We start from the raw sequence: 27,832 nt of genomic DNA on the forward strand, positions 1-27,832 counted from the left end.
ATACGTAATAAAATACAAATTCTTTCAAGAGTGGTACTTAACGTAGGGCAATTTTTTGTGATCATGCCTTTTCTTAATCAATAGTTGGTAAAAATACAAAATGCTATCACACGAAGACTTGTGAAATGTTTCAGAGGAGATTCCTCTTTGGAGAGGTTCTGGATGCCATCATTCAATGTTATTGACCTGGACCCATCCAGGACCACCCCCCTCCCAGCAGGGCTGGGCCTCACCTTGGTTTTGAAGCTCTCCACATCATCAAAACCCACCCACTGGTTGCCCTTGAAGGCATAGGGCACCTTCTGGTCCATGATTCTGGGCTTAGTGGCCCCCTTCCAGGAGCAGACCTGTTAGGAGCAGAGGGTAGAGCTGGGGCAGAGGCAGGGGGCACCACAGACATCTGTGCCTCTTTGCCCAGAGGAGACTAGAGATTGGAAAATTCCTATCTGAAGAAGTCTGGAGAACATAGGAGGTTCTAGATTGAGTGACCTAGAACCCTGGATTCAATGAGGCACTGGGGTTTAAGGATAATCCAAGATGGCATAAAGGGGTTGGGCTTCACTTGGCCAGAATTTGCTGCTCTTGGCATCCTCACTCAGAAACTATGGGAGTAGGAGCACCCCCCACCCCAGCCCATACTCGGGGCCCCGTGGGGTTTTCCCACCTCATAGTAAGCCAGCAGCCCTCCCTCTTTGGTGAAGGGGCTAGGGGTTCCAGGCCCTGTGGCTGGGGCCCCCACTCCAGTGTTTGATGGGGAGGCCAGGGTGAAGGATCGTCCATAGGCAGGCATGCCAAGGATCAGTTTGTTGGCAGGGGTCCCCTTCTGCACCCAGAGCTGCACAGCAAAGTCCTGGTGATGGAGAAGGAGGGGCAGGGTTAATTTACTTTGCCTTCGGCCTGGTTCTGGTCATCTAAGGCTGCGGGCTTCCGATGGGCTTTAGTGTTCCAACACCGTCCCGTCTTCTTTAGGTCTTGTCTTAGACCCTCGACCCCAGACAACCATTGGAGTCAGACAACCATTCACGGGGCAAATATTTATTGATGGCCCATTGTGGCCAGGCTCTATGCTTGGGATACCTCAGTGAGCAAAGCGGCCGAGATCCCTTCCTCACTCAACAACTTAACCTTGCTGAGCCTCGGGCTTCCTGTGTGTAAAATGGAAGCGATAGAAATGGCAAGAATGAAAAGATGTAATGCACGTGGAAGGCCCAGCATAGTGCAGTGAAGGAAACCTGCGATCATGCTCATCATACACATTATTGTTGTGCTAGGTCTCACCCAGAGTACAAGAGCAGGGAATGGGGTCCGTTTTATTTATCTCTGTATCCCTCGTGCCTCGAACAATGCCTGACACTTAGATGCTCAAATAGAAAGAACAAATGAGCACACGGCTGCCTCATTTGCCTCTGGACGGGACCGACCCCATCGTGTATTACTTCACGTAACATCCCCAGCCTGTGACATGGGGAGGTACCCAACATACGTATGTGAAATAAATGAATAATGAAGATTCTTCCCTTAAGCCAGGATTACAGGCTCCCTTCCCCCAGGAAGCCCCTCTGTTCAAGTACAAGTCCTCCTGTTACTCTGCACCCTCTTGGCACTTAAGTCAGGAACATTTTTCACTACGTGTATTCGTATTTATTTCTTTTTGCTGGTCTACGTGATTTATCTCTGATCAGATGGGAGCTTATTCAAAGGCAGAGGTCAAGGCCCCCTGCTCCGCTCTATGGCACCTTGTGTAAGTTCAGAAAAGTCCCCCTCTGGCCGGAGGCAGTCCCGGGCATACAGTATACAGAGTAGAAGGTCTCCTTGTAAGAAGAGAAAGGCCTCCCTCCCCCTGCGTGGATCCAGAGTATACAGCTGGGGGAACAGGGTGCTGGTGGGATTTCGGGGCCCTCACCTGTCAGCCGAATGTCTTTGGGTGTCGAGCCGCCGAGCTGGGCTGGCTTCCCCCAGGACCCATACAGTTTTCCTGATGGGGGTGGAGGGGTCTGGGCTCAGTGTGAATTATGGATTCCTGACTCAAACACTCAGAGATGGCTCCCTTATTTGTGAAAGAGCCACAGAAGCCTAGATTGTTCTACCCCAGCCGATACACCAAGATGTGGGCTCCCCAAAATTAAAAAGCACTTTAATTTAGGGCTGTTTTGGTTTGTTTTAAAAGAAGAAATAATATGGTTGTTCTTAACTTTCAAAGTGTTGAGTGGGCTTATAAAAGCCCTCCAGGCTGCTTGGCGAGGGCGAGTTGGGCAGGAAACCACCACTCACCCCAGTCTGAAACCCAACCTGCCCTTTCCACGTGCTGGGGTACGGGGTGGAGGCGGCTCGTCACTGAAGGTGAATCAGTGACGAGGAGTGAATGGTTACCCATTGTTTTGAAGGAAATGGGGTAGAGGAGGTGAAGGAAGCAAGAGGTCATTTTTGCTGGACATTCAAGCTCAAAGACGGCTTCCCAAGTAGCCACTGCATTATTTGATGTCATTCAGTTGGTTTGCTGTGTTGAACATCAGCCAGGAGGCTACAGAGAAGTAAGGCTTCCCCTCAGCACTGGCACAGGACAGGAAATAAACAAGCAAAGAAAGGAAAAGTCCGGGCTCCTCTGTGCCCTGCTTGGTTATCCTGCCTTTCTTTTCCACTAGGGCCTCGAGGCTCAAAAGAGGCCACCTGACAGGGCCTGCGAATGGGGGGATCCGCCTCACCTCTGCAGCCACTCACCACGTTGAGTTCGGCCGCTGCCCCGTTCTCTCCCTGCCTCTTGTAGAGGGGGCTGTTATGTCCTGTGGTCTTCTCATAAGAGCCATGGAAGTCGTAGGCCATAAGGCTGATGAAATCCAGGCTCCTGCAGGAGGCATGGAGAGAGGGGTGACGGGCTAGTGAGCAGTCCCTCCCTGCTCCCGCCTGCCCTCAGTGTGTGGCCTGGGAAGGGCCCTCGCGGTAAGAGGCAGCGCTCCTGCCTGGTCCCGGGAGAGGGGATTAGACAGCACTCCCTAGTTCCCCCCAACCTGCCAAGATTGAAGTCATCGTCATTCAGACCGGGGGGTTGGCAGCTCCTGTCTTTGGCATCCTCCCCACAGCACCCTCAGGACGCCTTGTACTCTTACCTTTTGGGAGGGAAATCTAGCTCAGTGTTGTTAAAACTTTCGTGTGCACGTGAATCACCCGGGAACACCATTAAAGCGCGGGGTCTAATTTTAGGAGGCCTGGCGTAGGGCCCGAGATTCCGCATTTCTAACGCTCAACACCTTGGGGTGCAGAGAGCCAGACGACTTGTCCTCTTGGTTTCACTCTTGCGCTCCCAGGGTGCTTGATGTTAAGACCGAGTTCCCAAGGAAAAGGGCAAGGGTTCCGAAAGAGAGACTCCAGGACACTGGAGTAAGCAGACAGCGTGAGCAAAGCCTTCCTGGATCTGCTGGTGGAGGGGTAGGGCTTTCCCCAGACGGTACCTTGCAGGTGACCATCTGCTCTACTCCTGAGGCGACTCAGCCCGACCTCGGTCTCTCCCACCTCAGAGAACACACGTTCCACGCCATCGGCCTGAGACTCACCGAGCAATTTTGTCCACCTCGTATCCAGCCTCTATGTTCTTTCTCCCGGCCGGGACGGCTGCGCTCAGAAGGAGGCGTTCCTTCCCTGACGTCTGGGCTTCCCGCTGGAAGGCAGCGGCCAGGTCCTGCAGAGGTGGCTCACAGTGAATACAAAGGCAGGGGCCAGGCTGGCCCCTGTGGGCCCCAGGCAGATGTTCACTCTCAGGAGTCTGAAAACTGACCGCAGGGCTCGTCTGGGCTCTGCACATACCCGAAGCAACAGACCTTGGGGACAGAACAGCACCGGCCTGTCCGGTGAGGCCACCAATCTGGGTCCCCCCGCCCCAGGCCAACTGGGTGACCCCCAACCATACCTGCACCAGGACTGTGAAGCGCTGCTTGTCCGAAGGAGGGCTCCCCCGGCTCCCTGGGTACTCCCAGTCAAGGTCAAGGCCATCAAAATCATATTTGCGCAGAAACTTAACGGCTGAGTTGACGAAGGTCTGACGGTTGTTGGCCGTAGCCACCATATCTGTGAATCTGCGAGGTGATGAAGGGCAGTATGGGCCTGTCTTGCTGACAGGAGGCCACTCTCTCCCTCACAGGCAGAGGAGAAACTACGCAGGATATTTGTGGCTAGCTGTTCAGGCCAGGAGGATGCTGGGAGGGCTGCTTCAGATGCTGCTGGGATATTTGCTGTTGACTTACCAGCCAGGCCTAAGGAAAGGGACCGTCTAGAAGGGTGTCCGGCCCCCGGGGCACAGTGACTTGCCAGGAGCTCTGCCTCCCCAGACTCCCTCCCCACGCCTACTGCCTTGTCCCTGCTCAGGGAATTGTGGTCCCCTGAATCAGAGCCGGCTGTCACCCCAGGGTAGAGGTTTAGAAAGGAGGGAACAGTTTCTAATATGAGCACAAAGGGAAGTAGAAGGCGCTGAGTAACCTGGAAACCTGCTGCTTTTGTTCTCTGGTGGGTCAATGTGGTCATTTTCTTCAAACTCACACTTGTAAAATGCTTTGTGCCATCACTGTGACTAGTCTGGAGCCCCTTAAAATCCCAAGCTGCCCCAGGAACCCCCTCCCCACATCTCCTGATTCCCAAGATCCCTATAAGTGTCTCGAGGTATTTATAGACGGATCCTACTTGAATTGGTTTTCTATCCATTTACTGATTTAATTAATAGCAGCACTTAAGTGGGGTCCATGTGCCTGGGAACCCCAGGCTAAGAATCCCCTCATTCCAATAAAAGATTGGGGAAGGTGGGTCATAAATTGTATCAGGTTTTCAAAAGGGCTCGTGATCCAAAAAGTTTTAGAAAGAGTAGTTGAGAACTTTGGGAACCATATATTGTGGACTTTCTAGGAAAAGTCTAGTTTCATATGTCCCATTCCATCATCTCCCGAATTCCTCAAAAACGTCCTATTCCTCAAAAATGCCCACAGTTTGGCATCCGAGCTCGTTCTCACAGACTGCCTTTGACACCCAGAAGTGGAACAAAAATTCTCAAACAAGATATCCTGTCTCAGAGCTCAGGAAATATCGTCACTGTATGTTGTCTGAGGTTAGTTGGGACTCTCCCTGTACCCATTTCATGGAGGAAGACACTGAGGCCTGGAAAGAGGCCAGGATCTCTCCTGTGCTCCCGGCAAGACCGGATGTGTAACAGTCAGAACTAAGCCCCCTCCATAGCCCTCCTGATGAGGCACCACGAGCCCAGGAGGAAGGTCAGCCCCCAGAGTCCAGACCGCCCTCCTGATCCCCCACCCTGACTATATTCCACCTGGCCTGATTCCCAGAACCCACTGGCCGGGTTCTCTCTTGCCAGTGAGTCAGGTCACCACCCAGTGGGTCTGCCATACAGGCGCCGTGGCCAACTCACTTCTGAGTGCCAAAGTTCCAGCCCCCGATGGAAAGCAGTGTCTTCAGCTTGGGATTCCTGGGAAAGATAAGACAAATGCCAAAATTTGCAGGTTTTAATGCCCAGCCAGTTCCCCAGGCTCACCTCACTGACTGGCAAAGCAAGGGGTTATGGGTGCCCTGATGGGCACTGATGGGGTGGGGGGGGGAAGGTGTAAGTCCCTATGCATAGATCCTGGGTGAGGGGAGCTCTAGATTGGGAAAGAAACAGCATGCTCTTGTCTTCAGGGGCCACCTGTCTGGCTGGGGAGACATACACATGAAGAACTCAGGAAGAGAGATCAGGGCGTATCCGCAGAGCGGCTTTGTCAAGAGGGTGATAACACGGGAGCTGAAAAAACGCATAGATTGTAGGAGGAAGAAGGGCATACATTCGCAGCAGAGAAAACAGTTTCCCAAGCCAGATCCCACCTAGACCTAAATGGAAGGGCCCTTCAGGAGTCCCTATCTACCCCTACTCCTCCCGTATAAGCACAGGAAAGTCCAGAGAGGTGATGTGACTTGCCCAAAGCCACACAGCAGGTCTATAGCAGGATTGCAGTGCTGGGGAAGGTTTTTGGCTCTGGAAAGAGGTTCCTGCCTCCACCAACCCCCAACCCCGTCCAGTGCAACTCACATCTTCTTCAGGCCGTTGAACTCCTGGTAGAAAACCTCATCATCCCACTCTATGGAGCTGAGCTGGTGATTGGTCATGCCCGCAAAGGCATAGATGAGGTGGGTGCACAGATTGGGGTTCACATCCTTGGGCAAGAAGCGAGCAGCTCCCTGTCTGTACTGGGCCCAGTTGGTGAAGTAGCAGACCAGCTTTGCAGCAGAGCCTGGCCATTCGGGGCCAAGAAAAGAAATGGTGGTCAGAAGGGTCTGCTGAGGACTGACCCCCTCTACCTAATGCCAGAGGGTGTTAAACATGACACTTGATCGGCTGACAGCGGAGAGGCAGGACTTTCAACATGTTGCTTGGAATACTTCAGAATGTTCATTAAAATGCAAATACAGGGGCGCCTGGCTGGCTCAGCCGGTTAAGCGTCCGACTTGTCCGACTCAAAGGCAGCTTGTTTCTGGAGTCCTCAGAAAGTTTGGGGACTTTCGTTGGGTGGGTGGGTGGGAGGGTCTGTTCCCAGGGGGTTGATCTAGCAGCAAGGGCCTCCACTGAGGTCGGTGCTATGTTAGGTTGACCAGATAACCAGAAAGCAAGAATGCTGGTTTTCACTCCTGTATCTGCCAGAAATGTACTTTGGGCCAATTGCCCCTTCAGCCCTGGCCCAGGGTCCCCATCTGAAAGTGATTGTGTAGTCTCTGAGGGCTCTTCTAGAACTTGTCGTCTGTGAGGGTATGGTTTGCACAAGCCAACATTGTATGCCAAGGACTTGGCAGAATGGGGAGTTTGTACTGGAGCACATCTATGGCCAGTGTCTAAACTCTAGGACTTCTTTTTGTCCCAACAGGATCTCTCCACAGTCCTCTCCAGCCTCCATTTGGCCACTGAGAGATCAGGGGAGGGGGAAGAAGGTGCAAAATGGCTACAGGAGGCTGTGTGGGAACCCAGCACATGCAGGACTATCTGGGACCCCCCCTGGGCAGATCGGTGGCTCCCGAAGGGGAAGCTGGAGTTCTTGGGTCATCACTGGCTCTAGCCAAAGGCCACTTAGGAGTAGAACTTGCCAGAACTTGCCAGTGGGGGCTGAGAGTACAGCCTGTAGTGATACAGGAGGAGGGTTGGTGAACTCCCCAAAGCAAAGGGTTAACCCAGGGAACACATCGTAGGACCGTCTAGGAAGAAGCCCGGAGTCTCTTCTTACATCATATCCTGTCGTATCATATCAAATATCCTGCGGTGCCCGGGTGCCTCATTCGGTTGGGCCAGTGACTTGATTTTGGCTCAGGTCATGATCTCATGGTTCGTGAGGTCGAGCCTCACGTTTGGCTCTGTGCTGACAACAGAGAGCCTACTTGGGATTCTCTCTCTCCCTCTTTCTCTGCCCCTCCCCTGCTTGTGCGCTCTCTCTCTCTCTCTCTCTCAAATAAATTAAAAAAATAAAACGTTAAAAAAAGTTATGCATGGATTTTTGTACTATAGGGGCAATGAAGTACGGTGGTTAAGAACAGGGTCTCTGAATTTTCATGCCTGGCTTGAAATCCCAACTCTGCTGCTCTGTAGTCAGGCAATTCAGCTTCCTCCTCCATACCATGACAATGACCGTCATTCCTACCTCAAAGGACTGTTGTATGGACAGCGAGTTAGTATGTTAAATACTCTAAACAGTGCTAACAGATAGTAAACTCTATTCTAAGCGCTTTGCATATATTGACCCTTCATTCACATACAACTCCGTTAATATATATATCATACCACACCATATGCCCAGAAGCAGCTTGGACTTAAACTTTTTGGGAACCTTCCACCTTTCTTCCCCATGTTTGTTATTTCTGTGGCCTCTGGCTGTTGCCTCCTGTGAGGCCAGGAGGGGAAATAGTTGCCTAATGTCACAGCCCAGCCTCAGGGTGAGGGTCCGAGGAGCCAACATTCTTGGGGCCACTGACACACAGGGAGCGGGGTGGGGAGGGAAGGGAACTCCAGCGTCCAAGTTGCTGAACGTCCCCCAGAGATCTCTCTCCCATCTGATACAGGAAGAGCTCTCCTGGCTCCTGCAGGCCCTACATGCCATCAGTTCAACAGAAACGGGAGTATGAGTTACGGGGTTGGGACACGGAGCTGGGTAAGACCTAGGTTCCTCACCTCCAGCAGCTCACAGCCTGGTCGGGGAGACATCTATGCCAATAATTAGCAGCACTGACATACATACTGGAAAATGTGTTCAGAGATATGAGAGCACAGAGGTTGGAGCGAGTGACCTCAGGAAAGACCTGAACGAGGCTGACATTGAAGCTGGCCCCATGGACATGTGGTCCAGCTAGTGGATGAGGAGGCAAGAATCTTCCTGGAAGAAGGTGTGGGGCATGAGGACACCTGCAGGGGGCTGAGCTTTGGAGGAGAGGCCTCACCGGAAACATGGCAAGAACTCTTGGCGTGGGGTTGGGGGCGGGGCTGGGGGAGTGGGTGGGGAGGGTGGCAGAGCCCAGGAACCCACGAGGAACCCACGGCTAGCCTCAAGAAAGGCACCCCTTATGGGGGCGCCTGGGTGGCTTAGTCGGTTAGGAGTCCAGCTTTTGATTTCGGCTCTGGTCATGATCTCACGGTTCGTGGGTTCGAGCCCCGCATGAGGCTCTGCGCCGACAGCAAGGAGCCCATGTGGGATTCTCCATCTCCCTCTCTCTCTGCCTCTCTCTCTCTCTCTCTCTTTCAAAAATAAAATCAACATTTAAACGACAAAGGAAAGGCACCACTTACCCCATTGGATCATCAGTAGAACTATCAAACCTGTAACAGCACAGGAGAGAAGGCAGAGGTTACGAGGTTATTTGCATTTTTCCGGGCCCTGTATGCCTATTGAAACACAGTGGGTAGAGGTGGTCAGAGGGGGGTAAACCCAGGATGGCTTCCCGCAAATCAACCTTCCTCTGTCCAAAAGGGACCCAGGAGGGCACTGTGTCCATCCCTTCACCCCCAGGCCAGACGGCAGGGGCCCCTCCCTGGCCTAGACTAGTCCTAGAGCTGATGGAAGTTTCCGTGAGTTGAGGTTGTCCCTCCTTAGAGCGCCAGTGGAGGACGGTGTGTATTGAGAAAGATCTAGGAAAACCACTAACTTGTGAGGTTTTCAGAGAGAAAGTTTCCCTTTTCGAACAGGCAGGAAACCTGGGGCTGTCCTGGGGCTGGAAAGAGCCAATTTGGAAAGGTTAGGCCAGCGAGCCCATCTCTCAGGGAGGCCTCTGTGCCTCTGCTCACAGCCAGTATTTACCACATTCTGTGGCTTTCCCGCCACGCCTTGCAGGAGGTTAGCTGAGTTCCCAACATGCTTGGAGACCTAGGCTCGGCAGGACTCCTTTAGAAAGATTTATTTCACCTTTCTGATGACCTTGAATTTTCCCATTCACCTAAGAAAGCCTTGCAAGGGCTTGCGAGGGCAAGAGAACTTGCAAGGGCACCCAAGGTCGTGGCCCCCACGCTGCCCGCTTTCTTGCAAGACAACCAGCACGGGGCTGGGGAAGCTGCTGGCAGGGGGCATCTCTTGCATAAGGACCAAAAGCAGAAGCCTAAGAACGTGGGAAAGACAAAACCACCCACCGCGGTGGTGTTCACCGACTCTGGGCTTCCAGGACCCGGAGGGGGCGAGGGGGCACAGGAAAAGTCCATTTCAGCCTGTTGAGAAAAGCCTTTCCTTGCAACACAAAGGCTCTTGAATTGAAAGAGCCAAAGGGGGCCCACAGGAATAGAGGCAGAGGAAGGAACAGGATGGCTCTCTGAGGCTCTCCTGAATGCTTCGGTACCCTCGCAAACAGCGCCACGAGGCAGAAGCCACCTCCCTGCCTTACAGCCCCCAGGGCCCCGCCCATTGTCCCTGACAGCCTACTCACCTGCCCGGGCCACGGACCATGCCATGGCGCTGGCTCGGCACCAGACTCCAGCCTGTGCAACTGACTCTCTAGACCCTGGTCTCCTTTTATCAGGCTGCCCTGTTCCATCCTAACCCGGAGTGGTGAAATCAGGGGGTGGCAGAGGCGGGCGAGAGGGGTTGAGGTGGGGCGTGCAGGGCTAGGTCACACAGCGTGGGTTGGGCAAACCTGACACAATGGCCTTTAGCAATTCTTGGTTTTCTGGAACAATCGCGGTGGGTAAACCGGACCCTTAACATGACCAAACCGGGAGGCAAAGAGAGGGAAGCAGGAAGTGTTTCTAAGCCCCCTGCTGGACAAGGAGGGTTCTGATTTCCTTGGAGTCAGTTGGTGAAGACCTATGAGTGATCTATAACTTACTGGGCTCTGGAGGAAGAGGGATGACTCACAAGTCAGGGGAGCTGGGCTCCATCCCAGCCTGCTCGCTTGTTTCTTCACCGCCCCCTCTGGAATCCACGTGCCCTCTCTGTAAGACGGTGGGGTTGCAAATGTAATATATATTTCATAAAAGTCAAATTTCATCACTATCCACATGAGGCATATGGACACAATGGACGTATTTTATATCCAGTGATTGAGAAAAGTACATAATGGCAAATAGCAAGGATGAGCTTAGTAGTAGTTTTAAATGCCTTTGGTTTTTTGCCTTTTTTTTTTTTTTTTAACTAAGTTCCACGCCCAACCTGGGGCTTGAACACATGACCTGGAGATCAAGAGTCATACGCTCTACCAACTGAGTCAGACGGGTGCCCCTGAAATGCCCTGTTTCTTACAAGTCCTAGGGAGCTGTATTAGTTTCCTACGGCTGCTGCAACATATTCCCACAAACTGGGGGGCTTAAAATGACAGAAATTCATTCTCTCTCAGTTCTGGAGGCCAGAAGTCTGAAATCAAGGTGTTGGCAAGGCCATCTGTCCTCTGAAGTTTCTAAGGAAGAAACTTTCCTTGTGCCTTCCAGCCTCCGAAGGCTCCTGGTATTCTTTGGCTCGTGGTGACATTAAGTCAATCTCTGTCTCATGGTCTTTCCCCTGTGTCTCAGTGTGTTTTCTGTTGCCTCTTAGTAAGACACTTGTTACTGGATTTAGGGCCCACCTTAATCCAGGATGATCTCATCTTGAGATTCTTACCTCAGTTACATCTGCAAAGACCCTTATGCCAAATAAGATCACATTCTGAGATTCTGGTGGAGATATCTTTGGGGAGCAGGGTGGGGAGGAGTACCATACAACCCACTCTGGGACCTAACCATGTTCACGTTACTTATTCCGTCTGCAGACAAAGTCTGGTATGTGCATGAACTCCAGGGTCCCAGGCAAAACTTGGCAGCTTTTAGATGATCTGATCTTTGGTCCTTGACCTTAGCACGAGTGGCCTGGATGGCTGAGTGCGAACATTCTGGGGCAACAGGCTCTGGGGTCAGTTTGCCTGGATGTGAATCCCAGCTCTGCCATTTACTCTCTGTGCAACGTCGAGCAAGTTCCTTAACTTCTCTGAGTTCCAGTTTCTTCATCCGTAAAATGAAATGCCCAGAGAATTGCTGTAAAGGCGCTACATGTTGGTAGTTATTATTCCTGGTTCTGCCCAGTCTCTGTGTGTGTCAGAGATCTGAGGGTGGGACCCCCATGCCCAGTGTCCCCGGGCCCTGTGTCCTTGCTTTCTCTGTGGCAGCCCCGGCCCCTTGTTTTGGTCATTTCTGTTCCCTTCATATGGGGGTCCTGCAAAGGAGTCTGCTCAGGGTCCCCTGAGATCTACAGAGGTGCCTCAGCTCCGGGGATGTGAACGAGAAGGGGAGGGGGAATGTGGGAGTAAAGATTGCTTCACCAGAGAGGCCGGTTGCCTCCTTCACTTGCCTGCCACCCCCATACACGTATACTTGTCAGCTTTGAGCTTTTCTGACTCAGCTTCCTGTCCCCAAGAGGACCCTGCACTGCAGGGGCCCAGGGTTCTGAGCTGCTCCAAATACTGACCTGTCCCGACTCATCTGGGGTCTCTAGGGCACCCAATAGCCCAACATTAACATCACTACCTTGATTAATGGAGCTGATTCTCCTCCCCTTCCTCCTCCCCTTCCTCCTCCTCCTCCTCCTTCTCTTTCTTTTTCTTTTCTTCTCCTCCTTCTCCTTTTGATTATTCTTATATTGTCTTCTTTTAATTTTTGTCCCAGACCATTTCTCCAAAGAAAAATAAGTAGAAACCTAACATATGAAATAAGATCCTCTAAGTTGCTCTGCTAAAAAAATCTTGTGATGGTCAGGAGCTCTGACTTGTCTCTTCGATGCTAAAATCAACACCTCGTCAACATCAGCTCCCACGGGCACCCCTGTGGGGGAGAGATTTCAGTCGGGTACCCGGGCAAACGCACATACATGCCCTATTTCCTAAAAACCAACCATAAACACCATAAACTTTGAAATGCTAAAGGTGTTGCCATTAAAATAAGTAATAAAAAAAAAAGCATGAAGGGTACCACCATGTTGCTCGGCATTGTCTTAAAAATTTTGGCTATTATACTAAGAAAAGGGGAAAAATACATATGTGTGTGTGTGTGTGTGTATATATATATATATATATGATTATAATATAACTGCCAATAGTTGTAGATATGTTTGGATATCTACAAAAGCCTTCAGTTTTCTAGACTCTAAAAAAAAAAATAGACCAGGAATAAAATAGAATTTGCTGGATTTAAGGTGAATATACAAAAATTAATAGCTTTTCTCTACGTTAGCAGAAACCAATTAGAAATAGAAACAGGGGCAAATGAATCCACAGGAGTGTCAAAAGCTATAAAATACTTAGGACCAAATTTAATCACAATAAATTAGATAGTAAAATCTACAAAACCTAGTGCAGGACATAAACAAGATCCGAACATGTTCCCGCATATGGAAGCAATATCATAAAACATGTCAGTTCTCCTCGAGTTCAAACAAAAACATAGCAATGACCAGGGGCATACTATTCAAAACTTACTATAAACTCGTTGAGATCAAAGCATGGAACAGACAGACAGAGGTAGATTTGAGCATATGTGGAAAACATGTTCAACAAAAAGCAATGTTTCAACTGAGTAGGAAAAGGATGTTTCATCAATGTCAATGACTTAACTGTCTACCGAAATGGGAAAAAAATCAAGGTTGTACCACTTGCACCGTAAATAGTAGCAAAGACAAGGGGCAGGATGAAGGGGTGCCCTGGGAGTAAAGGGGGGGGGGTGGCCAGAACCCAGCCCGAGTGGGGGAGAAGACGGGGGAGGTGGTGCTTGAGGAGACAGAGGGAGAACGGCAGGATGGTTCTGGCCAGATATTCACTCACGGATCGTCTCAGACAAAACCTCCCATCAGACTGCAGGGACAGCGAGATGGTTAAAAACCCTGCATGCATCCCATCAGTTGAGAACCACTGATTGAGGACAGCGGGGTGGGGTGATGTCTGCTAAGGGGGTCTGGGTGGGAGGGCACTGGACATGCCGGCAGGAGAGGAGAGGGGTGCGTTGCTTTACCAACTTGGACTTCTACAATTATGTCTCAGGCCAGGTGGGGCGCATTCGAGGCTGACCTGATAGGCAGACCAAAACCGCAAAATATCAAGGAATACAAAGCTGCTGCCTGGAGGTGGGGGCCTGGGGAGGAGAAGGCAGGCCCATGTCCTGTGAAGCTAGGGTTGAACCTTTTGCGGGCACCGACCCAGAACACCCGCGCCCCAATTTCTAACTCAAGTACGAAAGTCTCAGCCCCCCAGTGCAGGTGGCCCATGTCTAGAGCTGAAAGGTCCTGGTATCTTCTAATTGATAGCACACCAGCCCTTTGCTCCTTGACCCCCTCCCTCCTGGGGCAGCCTTCCCGGCCCCTCAAATCTTACAGGGATCCAACTGAGTCAGGCTTTGCCTCCTCCCCAGCCATGCTGGTCCACACCATCTCCTGTGATCTGGGAACAATTCCTTCCATCCAGAACAGGAAAGCACTCCCTGCTTGGGTGTGCCCAAGACAGAGCTGGGTATGCCTCAGTGGCTCTCCCAACCAATGACCTGAGGGGCTTTATACCCTTCGTTCCATGCCCATTGGTTTCTCCCACCCTCTCCCAGTGCCCCCCACCCAAAAACACAAATTCAAGTAAGACTGGTGGGACTGATATACAATGAAACTTCAAGATAAAGCCCCAGCCCAGCCCACCCCAGAGCAGACTCCTATACAGACGTTTTAGAGCCTCCTCCGGGTCACATCCATCCCGGTTGTCCGAGCTGGGGTTAGTGACAACCTCTCCAAGTCTCAGTTTCCTCATCTGCAGAATGGAGATAACACTACCTGTCTTACTTGCGACGTGGATCGAGTAGATAGTGTGTGAAAGGGCTTAAAAGTGACGGAGCACCAACCAGGTCTTATGAGGAGACCACGATCACAGTGGCTGGCGTGACGCTCCTCTTCCCTTGCTGCACACAGGCACCACATCCCTGGAGCTGCCTGGGCCTCTCCCCACACGCCTCTCCATGCCTCCCAGTGCTGAGCCTGTGCCGAGCCTTCAGATGCGTCCGTTAACTGCTCCTTCCCACATTCCAGCCAGTTCTTCCCCATCACGGTAAAAGGCATCACCGTCCACCCTGTTCCTGCAGTCACATGACGCTTTCCCCCACCCTCACGTGCCCAGATGCTACAAGAAGTCCTCCCTCCTCTTCCACCTCCTCCGCCACCAGCAACCACCATTAGCTCTCGCCCCATCCACTGAGGGAGCCTCGTAACTGCCCTTCCTTCGTCCTTCTCTTGCCCCCTGCTCGTCATTCTCCCCACAGCAGCCCGGCCGATCTTTGAGAAACTTAGATCAGATCCTCCTGCTAAGACCCCTCTGAACTCAGAATAAGAGAAAGGACCGTGTCTGTTTGCCTGCTACTATGCACCGACAGCCCCGGGGGCTGGTACATACAACAGGAGGCCTCAGTTAATATCTGTTGAGTGAGCTGATTGTTGGACGTTATTCCTCAGTATCCTTCAATAATCAATGTCAAGTGCTCAGGAAGTAGCTGCTTGATGTGAGACATGCAAACCTCCCCTAAATATACAAATATACTTGTATGATCTAAATACACAAATCAAATCTCCTTAATATATTAGCAGAAGCCATTCTCCCCCAAGAGTAGGTGGGGAAGGAGAAGCCAGAGAATTTGCAAACTCGACCAAAGCCAGATACGAGAGGAGCCAGAGCCGAGTTGGAGACTCCTGGGCTCTTCCCTTTCCTATCCAGGCACCTTCGGATGAGCCTGAGTCTCAGGCGAGGGTAGAGCTCATGATGGCTGGCTGATGTTCCTTCAGTCATGCTGAAACTCAGGTCTGGGAGTCAGGGCATCCTTTGGGGACAAAGGGCACACAGAGTCCACTCTGGCCATGAAGACTGTGGCCTTGCCCGTCCAAGCGTCAGCTTGTCTCCAGATCCTGGTGGACCATAACCCAAGGGGAAGTTGCTTCTCTTACCAGTAACAGGTTTGAGCCTGAGGCGGTGGGCAGGCCATGGGTACCAGAACTGAGAGGGAAGGATGCGGTCCGGGCAGAGTGGGTCAGGATGGGAAACACAGCGTACTCACCCCCAAGGCTCTCCCCCACCTGTCTGGTTCAGACGCCTGACATTCCACACAGACTCCTTTCCTCCTCTTTCCTTTTCTCTTTCTCTCTCTCCCTCTCTTCTTCCCTCCCTTATATATTTCTACACATAATTATTGATGTACAACAATGTCCATTACGCTCCTTGCAACATTCAAGAATGTAACATAAACCTAAAACAGGCTTAGGTGTTCCCTCTTGAGCCTGGAATTCTATATCCCATTAAAAAGGAATAAAGTGGGGGGGGGGTGGATCCTGGGTGGCTCAGTCGGTTGGGCATCCAAGTCCTGATTTCAGTTCAGGTCATGATCTCACAGTTTGTGAGTTCAGGCCCCGCGCCAGGCTCTTTGCTGATGGTGCAGAGCTCTCTTGCCCTCTCTCTCTCTCTCTCAAAATAAATAAATAAACATTAAAAAAAAAAAAAGAATACAGGAAATGGTTGTCTTGCTCAGTTGGTGGTATATGTGACTCTTGACTCTTGAGCCCTATGTTGGGTGTAGAGATTACTTAAAAATAAAATCTTCCACAAAAGAAATAAAGGACGGGGAGGGGGGGTCGCCCGGGTGGCTCAGTCAGTTAAGCATTTGACTCTTGATTTTGGCTCAGGTCACGATGTCATGTTCGTGACTTTGAGCCCCGAATCACACTTCGGGCTGACATTGCAGAGCCCGCTTGAGATTCTCTCTCTCTCACCCTCTCTCTGCCCCTCCCCTGCTCTCCGTCTCTCTCAAAATAAATAAACTTTAAAAAAGAAATAGGAAGAAAGAAAGAAAGAAAGAAAGAAAGAAAGAAAGAAAGACCTTCCTTAATACATTGTTAAAGGAGAAAAGCAAGGTGTACCCATAGCACTTGACAGATTGAACTAAGGTATTTATCTCCACTCTTCTCAAGCTCCCCCAAAATAGCAGTTAAAGGAATAAAATGACATAAGACGAAGCAAATGGGAGAGGGGACCAAAATAGATGAGCGAGGTCAACAAATGTTCGACCACGTGTTCAAACGTTCACCTTTGATGATGAACACAGAATGAACAAGTGGACCTAACTCAGCAGACCTGGAGAAGCCGAGACCTCAGACTGCAGGTGACGAGCCCACAGGAAGCAGGGGACTCATGCCAAGGCACCCTGGAAAGCCGCAGGAGTTGGCAGAATGTCATGAAGTGGGGCGAGGCTGACAATTATAGGTCTGGGTGAACTGTTACACCCCCAGATGCACTTTTTCCAGTGGCCTTGCCTGTCCAAATGGGTTCTGCCCAGCGTCTCGGGAGCCAGCCAGAAAATGCAGGGAAGGACCAGAGCGACTGTAGACTTGGGAGCACCTTGCTCAGCACAGAGGGGAGTGAGGATGGGGGTGTGGACGCCAGACTGAAGACAGAGACGGATGACCGGAGAATTACGTGACAGTCTGCATGTGGGGCGTTCAGACCCCAGCCCTTCGCTCCACTAGAGCCCCAAGCCGGGCATTGAAAAGTTATTCTCAGGGAAAACTGCCAAGGGAAAGTGACTGAAGCTCTGACCACCAACACTCAAACGCCGTGTGGGGGCCCCCAGAGGAATACCCGTGTCCTGGTCCCATCACCCCAAGATGGGGCCTCAGATGAGAAACCGCCCAAGCCCCAGAGCTTCCGATGGTGATGATTCACGATTGCATGCGGAAGAAAAGCCAGGATCACCAGACGCTTGATGAAAGAGTCCCCGCGTGAAGGATGGACCAAAACAAACAGAAAAAAAAAAGGAACTTCAAGAAACCAGAGCAGGTGTCAGGCAGGGCTTCGGATTTTCAACCTCGGGCAATTACGTTCTGACTATTCACAATGAGCAAACATCGCTTTCATTATTTACACACAAAAAAATGGCTGATGTGCCTGTTGGCTGTATATCTTCTAGCTCGCAACTACTGTGCCAGGCGTTGGGCACCCCGAGATCCACTCACAGCCGCTGTCTCTGTGGAGCTAATAGCCTGCAGGGTTAGCACTGCTCTGGGCTGAGGTCATTACTCAAGGCAAATCCCTCGGGGAGGCGCAGCCTTCTGAGTAACTCACGCTTTGGCCCTTTGGAGGGAGCATTTTTGGTCCCAACCTCAGGCTTTGAAGCTTTTCTTATCTTCCCCCAAACTTGAAGCTGAGACTCCTTATCACTCAAGGTTTTTTTTTCTTTTTTTAATTTTTTTTTTCTTTTCAACGTTTATTTATTTTTGGGACAGAGAGAGACAGAGCATGAACGGGGGAGGGTCAGAGAGAGAGGGAGACACAGAATCGGAAACAGGCTCCAGGCTCCGAGCCATCAGCCCAGAGCCCGACGCGGGGCTCGAACTCACGGACCGTGAGATCGTGACCTGGCTGAAGTCGGACGCTTAACCGACTGCGCCACCCAGGCGCCCCATCACTCAAGGTTTTAAACGCGTGCAGCGGTGGTGGCCTTTAGCTCGGGACCTTGGACCGGGACTCCTCCTGGGATGACTTCCACTCAGCCTCTGGGGAGCCAGGCAGACAGGATCGGCCAAAACACACACACACACACACACACACACACACACACACACACACACAAAACCCCGCTTCTTGTGGGAACATCTCAGCCCTAGAAGGGTTCCCTCAGCTCCCACTCAGAGGTTGTGCACAGGCTTCTATTTCAGGCACTTCCATCCACACTCCCCGCCTGCGAGTGACTCCGAGGACGCGCTTCCTCTCCTGTGGGCCCCCCAAGGCCATCATGGGGTGCTTTGTCACATGCCCTGGGCAGGGCCCGGCGGGACACGTCATACATCGTGGCCTCGTACACTCGTTTATGATTCTCACTCTCAATTCTGGGCCTTTGAGTTTTTCCTTTTTTTAAAAAAAAAAACTAGCGTGCCCAAGCTTTGTGTATTTCACTCATCTTTTGAAGGAAAACACTCTCATATGTTTACTCCTTGATTCTACAAGTTTAATAAGCTGGGAGGAACCCTTAAATAGTGATTGTGATGAATTGCTGGAGGCTGAGGGCGGGCTAGCTTGAGAATTAGCCGCTGGGGGTCCAGTCTGAGGAGTGGTGTCAGGCGTTATAGATCTTCCCTCCAGAAGCCCCACTTCCTCCTCACGTTGCAGTTTAGAGAAAGATCTCTTCAGGGGCGCCCGGATGGTTCAGTCGGTTAAGTGTCCGAGTCTTGACTTCGGCTCAGGTCATGATCTCATAGTTCGTGGGATTGAGCCCCAAGTCGAGTTTGGGATTTTCTCTCTCTCTCTCTCTCTCTCTCTCTCTTCCTCTCTCTCCGCCCCACCCCCATTTGCATGACCTCGCGGTTTGTGAGATCAAGCCCTGCATCGGGCTCTGACAGTGGGGAGCCTGTTCGGGACTCCCTCTCTCCCTCCCTCCCTGCCCCTCCCCCTGCTTCTGTGCTCTCTCTCTCTCTCAAAATAAGTAAATAAACTTTAAAAAAATGTTAAAGAAATTCTTCAGAGAGAAGGAACATGACACAGGTCACAAACTCAGATCTGTATAACAAAGAGCGCCAGAGAAGGAATAAAGATACAATAAAATCTTTCATGTTTCTTATTCTTAATGGATCTGATAGATAAGTCTTCAAAGTAATAATAGTAACAACGTGTTAGGGGATTATAGCATATGGATAAGTGAAATGAATGACAGCAATGTTATGAGGGACAGAGGGAGGAATCGGGAATATTCTGTTGTAAGGTAGCTGCACACTCGTGAAATGGTATAGAAGCTGGAGTAATGTGGGGCGCCTGGGTGGCGCAGTCGGTTAAGCATCGGACTTCAGCCAGGTCACGATCTCGAGGTCCGGGAGTTCGAGCCCCGCGTCAGGCTCTGGGCTGATGGCTCGGAGCCTGGAGCCTGTTTCCGATTCTGTGTCTCCCTCTCTCTCTGACCCTCCCCCGTTCATGCTCTGTCTCTCTCTGTCCCAAAAATAAATAAACATTAAAAAAAAAAAAAGAAGCTGGAGTAATGTTAGTTGTAAATGTATATTGCAAATACTAGGACAACCACTAAGAACGGTTTAAAAGAAGTACACGGTATGCCGATATGCTGAAAGAAAAGAGAAAGTGCAATCTTGTGAAAGGTTGAATTAAAACTAGAGAAGGCAGGAGCACCTGAGTGGCTCAGGAGGTTGAGCACCTGAGTTCCACTCAGGTCATGATCTCAGGGTTTGTGAGTTTGAGGCTGCTCTCAGCACAGAGCCTGCTTTGGATACTTTGTCCCCCTCACTGTCCCTTCCCTGCTCACACACTCTCTCTCTCTACAATAGGTAAACTTTAAAAATAAAATAAAATAAAACTAGAGAAGGAGGAAAAAGAGGGGAAGATTAAAAAAAAAAGCATAACTAATAGAAAACAGTTACCAACATGGTAGATAGTAATCCAATTATATCAATAATCGCTTTTATCTTTAAAAAAAAATTTTTTTTTCAACGTTTATTTATTTTTGGGACAGAGAGAGACAGAGCATGAACAGGGGAGGGGCAGAGAGAGAGGGAGACACAGAATCGGAAACAGGCTCCAGGCTCTGAGCCGTCAGCCCAGAGCCCGACGCGGGGCTCGAACTCCCGGACCGCGAGATCGTGACCTGGCTGAAGTCAGACGCTTAACCGACTGTGCCACCCAGGCGCCCCAATAATAGCTTTTTTTTTTTTTTAAATTTTTTTTCAACCTTTATTTATTTTTGGGACAGAGAAAGACAGAGCATGAACGGGGGAGGGGCAGAGAGAGAGGGAGACACAGAATCGGAAACAGGCTCCAGGCTCCGAGCCATCAGCCCAGAGCCCGACGCGGGGCTCGAACTCACGGACCGCGAGATCGTGACCTGGCTGAAGTCGGACGCTTAACCGACTGCGCCACCCAGGCGCCCCAATAGCTTTTAAATGTGAATGGACTGGGGCGCCTGGGTGGCTCAGTCGGTTAAGCAGCCGACCTCAGCTCAGGTCACGATCTCGCGGTCTGTGAGTTCGAGCCCCGCATCAGGCTCTGTGCTGACGGCTCAGAGCCTGGAGCCTGTTTCAGATTCTGTGTCTCCCTCTCTCTGGCCCTCCCCCGTTCATGCTCTGTCTCTCTCTGTCTCAAAAATAAATAAACGTTAAAAAAAAATAAAAAAAAATAAATGTGAATGGACTAATTAACACAAATCAAAAGATATAGACTATCAGAATGGATTAAAGAACAAGGCCCAGTTATGTTGTTTATAGTAAGTCGACTTTAACTATAAAGACACAGGGGTGTTCTGGGTGGCTCAGTCAATTAAACGTTTGACTTCGGCTCAGGTCATGATCTCATGGTTTGTGAGTTTGAGCCCTGTTGACAGTGCTGGTCCTGCTTGGGATTCTCTCTCTCTTTGTCTCTGCCCTCCCCCCGTTCTCTTTCTCTAAAAATAAATAAATAAACTTTAAAAAAATAATAAATATAAAGACACAGACAGATTAAAAGTAAAAGGATGGAGGGGCACCCGGGTGGCTCAGTTGTTTGAGCATCCAACTCTTGATTTCGGCTCAGGCCATGATCCCAGGATCATGTGATCGAGCCCCATGTTAACTTCACACCGAGCATGGAGACTGCTTAAGATTCTTTCTCTCTCAGGCTTCCATTCTGAATGCTTCGTTCCTTTCTCTGATCTTGTTAGTTTCCACTCGGAGTATCCTCTTTCTTGAAGAGAAGGTCCTTCATGATGAGAGATTTTGAGATGCTTCTGTCTCCTCTGCGTAGTTGGTAAGTTTTGGGTGGTGAAGAGATGGCTGACAGGTGTCAAACCTTTTTCCAGGACTTTGCCAGGGAAATCAAAGACTCCCTGTAGGGAATTTGTGCCATCTCAAAGCTACATGCTCAGATTCAGCAAAAGAGAGAGGAGCAGCGTCAAAGAAGGGCAAGCAGGTGTGCTGACGCCGAGGACAGCCCAACGTACAGAAAGGAAGCAGGAGACTGAGCCGCATAGCCTTAGTGGAATTTTCCAGTGCTGCACTTGGGGTGGCGGAGCATTCTGGTTGAGTCTCCTCGTGTTTTATCAGGTGTTCATTTCTGTACTCCACTCCGTAACAGCCCAAATTGTCGGTGATCCATCGCTACGTGGAGATGTTTCTTCCTTCCGTCCATTTTCAATGCTCTTTGCATGCTTCCTCTGTCTGTGCTTAGCAAAGTTGTCAACGCCACTTGTTTTCAAGACATAGCTGATCTAGCATCTGAGGTATCAGGGAGGAAGCCTCACCCATTCCCTAGTCTCAGCCAAATAATTACTGACTCGCTCTTCAACCTTTTGCGGCAGGCTCTTTTTCTCATCCAGGGGATGTTTGTGAGTCTCCTTCTCAACCACCTTGCTGGTCAGCTCGTTAGTCTTCTGTGTATGTCCCTCCTCTACTCACTGTACTGCTTTGAATATCATTGGTTCAATAGAGGAATTGAAGGGCACCAGCAGTTGTCAAGCATAGAAAGGAACTGGCCTCACCACTTTGGATTTGGGTTGCCCTTGGCTTTCCTCACAGCAACGCCATCCTGGTCCATTCTCAGTGGATGCCTCTTCCCCATCCTTGTTCCTCTGTTCATTATGGGCGGCAATGAAGCAAAGACCCCTGGCACAGCACGCCTTTTCCAGTTGCGCCTCTTCTCCTTGGTGGTTTTCTCAAGCAACAGAATTTTCCACAAGACGGTCTACCTGCAGTCTGCCCTGAGTAGCTCAACCTCTGCCGAGAAATTCCCTTCACCGCCATCGCTCTCCTGCCAAACTGAAGGCTGCTGCCGGCCACTGAGTCACCTGCCATCCAAAGGGGATGGGTGGGATCGGAAGGAGGCTGTAGGATCTCTTTTCCTTGTCCCTTCCTCCACCTGGGAAGGCAGGACCCACTCTGCCAAGGGCCCACTGCATATTCCCTTCTCTCTGAGGAACTGGGATCTTTGTCACTGGTGCACATAAGGCAGAATCTTCCCGACCCCAGGACGTGGATTTTTAACACCGGTGATTCTGGATGGACCACAGGTTTTTCTGCAGCTCTTCTAGCACTTGTCGGCCCCCGTGCCTGGAGCGATGTGAATACTTTTTTCTTTTTTCTCCCTGTGCTATTTATCCTTGCAACTCCCCTTCCTGCCTTCCACCATCCTTGGATGAATGGATTTTGTAATTTTAGCTGTTGTATTTTGTGGACCTGTTATTTTTTGTTGTTTTTCTGAGAGGCACGTATATTGGATGTGGGAGGTGAAGGAATGTCTCATTTGCTCCTGGTCACTCCCTTTATAGCCATCACTGTCTTGTTTCTTGTAAGTCAGGTTAGATTTTAGTCTCTCTTGCTCCACTGCAAAACGCAAACTCGAAGAGATGGGACAGGAGGAAAGACCTCACAGCCAGGTCTGCGGGTTTTGAGGAGTGATTTTCTTTCTTCCCCTTGATGGGGAAAAAAAGCCTTTTTTCACCGGTGCATTTAAAGTTATCCAGCTGTAGGGAGGTACCAGTTTGGGGCAAGTGCCACTGCAACACCAAATGCTCAGAGAACCTGAACTTTTAACTCGAGATCTGAAATGTACTGTTGGCTACTGCTGGGTCTGTCTGGCATTTCAAAGAAATATTGGTTGCTGCAAATAGGACCTGAAGGGGTAAACTTATTTTTTTAATGTTTATTTGAGAGAGAGAGACAGAGAAGAGAGGGAGAGAACGAGCAGGGGAGGGTCAGAGACAGAGGGAGCCACAGAATCTGAAGCAAGCTCCAGGCTCTGAGCTGTCAGCACAGAGCCCAACACAGGGCTTGAACCCAGGAACCATGAGATCATGACCTGAGCTGAAGTTGGATGCTTAACGGACTTAGCTACCCAGGAGCCCCTGAAGGGGTAAACTTATTAAACCCATTAAGGTTGTGGGGGGGGGGAAGAGTCTCTCTCTCTCTCTCTCAAAATAAATACATAAACTTTAAAAAGAAAAAGTAAAAGGATGGAGAAAGATATCCTATGCTGAAACTAATCAAAATGAATCTGAAGCAGATGTTAACTTCAGACAAAGCAGACTTCACGACAAGAAAACAAGAACAAGAAAAATGATCAGAGACAAAGAGGGACATTACATAAACATAAAAGTGTTAATTCTCCAAGAATGCATGGTAATTCTTAATGTGTGTATACAATAAGACATCAAAATATTGAGGAAAAAGCTGAGAACTTCAAGGAGAAACAGACAAACCTACTATTATATTTGGAGACTTCAACACCCATCCAGGAACTAACAGATCCAGTGGGTATAAGATCAGTTAGAATATAATTGAACTGAGCAACACTATTAGTCAGCTGGATCTAATTGACATTTATAGAACACTTCACCCGACAACAGCATAATCCACATTCCCCACAAGCTTACATGGAACAGTCACCAAGATGGAACACATTCTGGGCCATAAAACATATCTTAACCTATTTAAAAGAATAATAGTCATGCAAAGTATGCTCTTAGGTCACAATGGACTTAAACTAGAAATCAGTAGCAGAAAGATGGCTGAAAAATCATAAGATATTTGAAGGTTAAACAACACACTTCTAAGTAATACACGGGTCAAAAAAGTCTCAAGAGAAATGAAAAAATACTTCAAGCCAGATGAAAGTGAAAATACAACACCAAGATTTGTGTGATGCTTTGTTCTGGATATTTCCTTTGGATCTATCATACAGTTTACTAATTCTCTCTTTAACTGCATCTAGTCTGCTGTAAAATTCCTTTTTTGAGTTCTTATGTTCAGTTTAAATTTTTTTTTTCAGTTTTATAATTTATATTTGGATCTTTTTCGAGTCGGTTATGTCACATTATTTAGTTTCCAGTTCTCCGCAAATATTCATCTATTTTCTATCTCCTTGAACATAGTAAGCACAGTTATTTTAAAGTATGTGTCCGATAACTCCAACATCCCTTTTGGGTCTGTGTCTATTTCTTAGTTGTTTCTACTGGTTTTCATTCATGTAGTTTTGCCTTCTCCTTTGCCCAGTTAAATTTTATACCTATTTATCTTATTTACTTTTCCTTTGTGTTGAAGTATAACGTATGTACACTACAATGTATACATCTTACATGTACAGTTAAATGAATTATTATAATGTGCACATCTGTATAACCTATATTTCTATTATGGTGGAGAACAACTTTATCACTCCAGAAAGTTCTCTTGTGCCTTTCCCAGTCAATCTGTAACCCCTCACACCAAAACCACTGATTGTATTCTATGGTCATAGATTTAGTTTTGTCTGTTGGAGTATCATATAAATAGAATCACAAAGTATATACCCTTTAGCATCTGGCATATTTCAGTCAGCATAACGTTTTGAGATTCATCCATAGTATTGTGTTTATCAATATTTGTTTCCTTCAATTGCTGAGAAGTATTTCATTGTATAATTATACTACAGTTTGTGTATACATTCCTCCTGTTAATTGACTTTGGGTTGTTTCTATTTTGGGCTTGTTATGAATGTAAATCTTCCATGAATATTCATGTATAAGTCTCTTTGTGGACATATGTTTTTATTTTCTTTGGTGCGTTCATCAGTTCGGGCTGCTATAACAAAATACCATAGACTGGCTGGCTAAGACAATTAGCATTTACTTCTCACAATTCTGGAGGCTGGAAGTCCAAACTCAGGATGCCAGCATGGTTGGGTTTTTGGTGACAGCACTTTTCCTGATTTACATCTGACCATCTTCTCATGGTACCCTAACATGGCAGAGAGACGGATGTCTCTCTTGTCTCCTTTTATAAAGATACTAATCCTATTCATGAGGGCTCCACTCTCCTTCCCAAAGGCTTCATTAATTACTCCCCAAAGTCTCCATCATATTGGAGGTGAGGTTTTCATGAATTGGGGGGGGGGGAGAGAAGACACACACATTCAGGCCGTAACATCTGGATAAATATATAGGTGTGGAATTACAGGATCATTGAGTAGATGTGTGTTTAACTTTATAAGAACCTCCAAGCAGCTTTGCAAAGTAGTTGTACCATTTGACACATCCAAAAGCAATGTGTGAGAGTTCCAGTTATGCCAAATACTTGCCAACATGTGTTGTTGCCGGTTTCAGAAATTTTAAATATTCTGGTGGGCGTGTAGTGACAGCTCACTGTGGTTTTTACTTTTTCCTGCTGACTAATGATGTTGAGCACTCTTTCCTGTGTTTACTGTCCATTTGTATGTCTTCTTATGTAAAGTGTCTGTTTGAGTCTGTCATCCATATTTTTCTTGAGTTGTTTGGTTTTGTTACTGTGTTATGCGAGTTTTTTAAATATATTCTGGACAGAAGTGCATGTTCAGATACATGTGTCGTGACTGTCTTCTACTGATCTTTGGTTTTGTCTATTTCTTTTCTCAGTTGAGTCTTTTGATGAACAGCGGTCTTTAATTTTGAGTGAATCATATTATAAGACTTCATAAAAGAAGCATTTCTTTTATGGTTAGCTTTTTTTTTTTTTTTAATTCTGTGTAGGACATCACTTGACCATATGTGTGTGGGTCTATTTCAGAACTCTGTTCTGCTCCGCTGGAAGACTTCTTTTGACCTGTCTTCAAATTCACATGCTCCCATACCTATTGACGTCTCCTTCGCTAGATGAAAAATTTAACTTTGCTACTTCCCAGTTTTTGTCAAAGTGAATTGTTATCTAAAACCCCAGTTCATAATGATGAAATCTTTATTATACAGTATATAATTGTAAGAATTATCTTTATCTCATTTTTTCCTGGACTTTTGCATCATGTGAATCACAATTATTTAGTTTGTGTAGTTTTATTTGGTTCTACTGATTTAATTGTTCTTTGCCTTTTGTTTTAGAACTTCATTTTTTGAGTTCTTCATTTTGATTCACTTCTTAGCTGGCAGGGATATTTCCTAATGTAGTATTTTTCAAAAAGGTTTTATGGAAGAGCCCTCCCACTACGCCCTCGCCCCCAGAGGAACCCACTAACATCTGTAGCAATTAACAATTTATTGCCTTTCAGCTCTAAATCCACCCTTCATATGAGCCTGGAACAGTTCTCCCTTGCCAGTTGGTACATGTTAAACTTTGTCGGTAGAGGGCGCTAGAGGAACAAGGTAGTGGGGAGAGGAAATTTCTGTTCAGGGTTCCAGGACCCCAGGGGGGAACCCTGGGGGCCTTCATACCCAGCAAGTTTTGGCATCTCTCCTTGCTGGCATCTTCGTGGCCAGTTCTGCGGGTGCCCCACCTGTTTTCCAAGATTCTGCTGCACCTTCACAAGGGTGATTCCCAAAGGAGAGGTGACTGGGCCAGTTTCCGGTAAAGTGCAGCACTCAGTGCTCTCCCAGGAGCAGCTTCCCAAAGGTTTCTGAGTGAGCCCTAGGTGGCTTTGCCATGAGTTCATCAGCATCCCCCAAAAGCAACTTCCTGGGGAAATTACTTGGGCACCCAACAGAAGGCTTCCAGCCAACAGCCCCAACCTGCCATTCTCTGCTCATCAATCTTGGCTCTCTGAGTATGGACCAGCTTTGTCCAGAAACAACCCAGACAATTTCTCTGCCACCCAGGGAGCTGTAACCATGCTTTCTCCAACAAGAGCTGAACCCCAGCCTTGGGTGCTCCCTCCCCTTCCAAGTGTGTTTCTTCTTTGTGTGTTCTCCGTCAGTCCTAGGAGATTCTTTAATCTTCCCTTCTATTCCCACTGTGTAGTTAATTCCCTGAAAATAGTTGATATTTCTTCTATCAAACCTTCCCTGTTCAAATAACTATATGATTCCTTTCTCCTAGAACAGAGGCTAGGGAAAACTGTGGGTCATTTTTTGCCTTCTCTACTCTGAATAGAAAGAACCAATGGAATCCTAATGCTATTAACATCTCTGAATATTGCACTGGTTTCTAGAATCTTCACAGAGCAGGAATCCTGCAGAATTATGGCTTGCTGGAAAGGTGCTATGTAGGGCGAGGTCATTGTACACACCATAACAAGGCAGTCAAACCAGTTGGAGAAAGTGCTGTCAGTGTTCCATAAAAACAGTCCTTCCTGGGGCGCCTGGGTGGCTCAGTCGGTTAAGCGTCTGACTTCAGCTCAGGTCACGATCTCACGGTCCGTGAGTTCGAGCCCCGCGTCGGACTCTGGGCTGATGATGGCCCAGAGCCTGGAGCCTGCTTCCGATTCTGTGTCTCCCTCTCTCTCTGACCCTCCCCCGTTCATGCTCTGTCTCTGTCTCAAAAATAAACGTTAAAAAAAAAATTTAAAAAAAAATTTAAAAAAAAAAACAAAAAAAAACCAGTCCTTCCTGACGTCTGCTCCTGGGTCACTGAGCCTATTGTTCTCTTATAATCTGTTGGTTGGAATCATAGTCCTGTTTCCCTCTTTG

The 27,832-nt window shown here is 48.7% G+C and overlaps 1 protein-coding gene and 1 pseudogene across 6 annotated transcripts in view; one reads left to right on the forward strand and one right to left on the reverse strand.

Moving 5' to 3' along the window:
* CHIT1 (chitinase 1) overlaps positions 1-27,832 on the reverse strand; it is a 35,543-nt gene that overhangs the window by 2,229 nt on the left and 5,482 nt on the right. Inside the window, exons 1-11 of one of the 6 annotated variants that reach the window (XM_019822012.3) lie at positions 14,327-14,496; positions 14,151-14,235; positions 10,344-10,420; positions 8,792-8,821; positions 6,059-6,260; positions 5,405-5,461; positions 3,902-4,067; positions 3,549-3,673; positions 2,719-2,842; positions 665-850; positions 234-347 (exon numbers count right to left, since the gene is read on the reverse strand). In XM_019822012.3, the coding sequence (XP_019677571.2) occupies positions 234-347; positions 665-850; positions 2,719-2,842; positions 3,549-3,673; positions 3,902-4,067; positions 5,405-5,461; positions 6,059-6,260; positions 8,792-8,804 (987 nt within the window). In that variant the 5' untranslated portion in view covers positions 8,805-8,821; positions 10,344-10,420; positions 14,151-14,235; positions 14,327-14,496. Of the gene's footprint in view, positions 1-233; positions 348-664; positions 851-2,718; positions 2,843-3,548; positions 3,674-3,901; positions 4,068-5,404; positions 5,462-6,058; positions 6,261-8,791; positions 8,822-9,915; positions 10,223-10,314; positions 10,421-14,150; positions 14,236-14,326; positions 14,497-27,832 lie in introns of those variants that run through there. The other 5 variants (XM_019822010.3, XM_019822011.3, XM_019822009.3 and 2 more) reach the window with 5 other exon arrangements.
* Positions 21,251-22,268, forward strand: LOC101081949 (annotated as a pseudogene).

The sequence above is a fragment of the Felis catus genome, chromosome F1, assembly GCF_018350175.1.
Source record: "Felis catus isolate Fca126 chromosome F1, F.catus_Fca126_mat1.0, whole genome shotgun sequence".
Taxonomy (NCBI): domain Eukaryota; kingdom Metazoa; phylum Chordata; class Mammalia; order Carnivora; family Felidae; genus Felis; species Felis catus.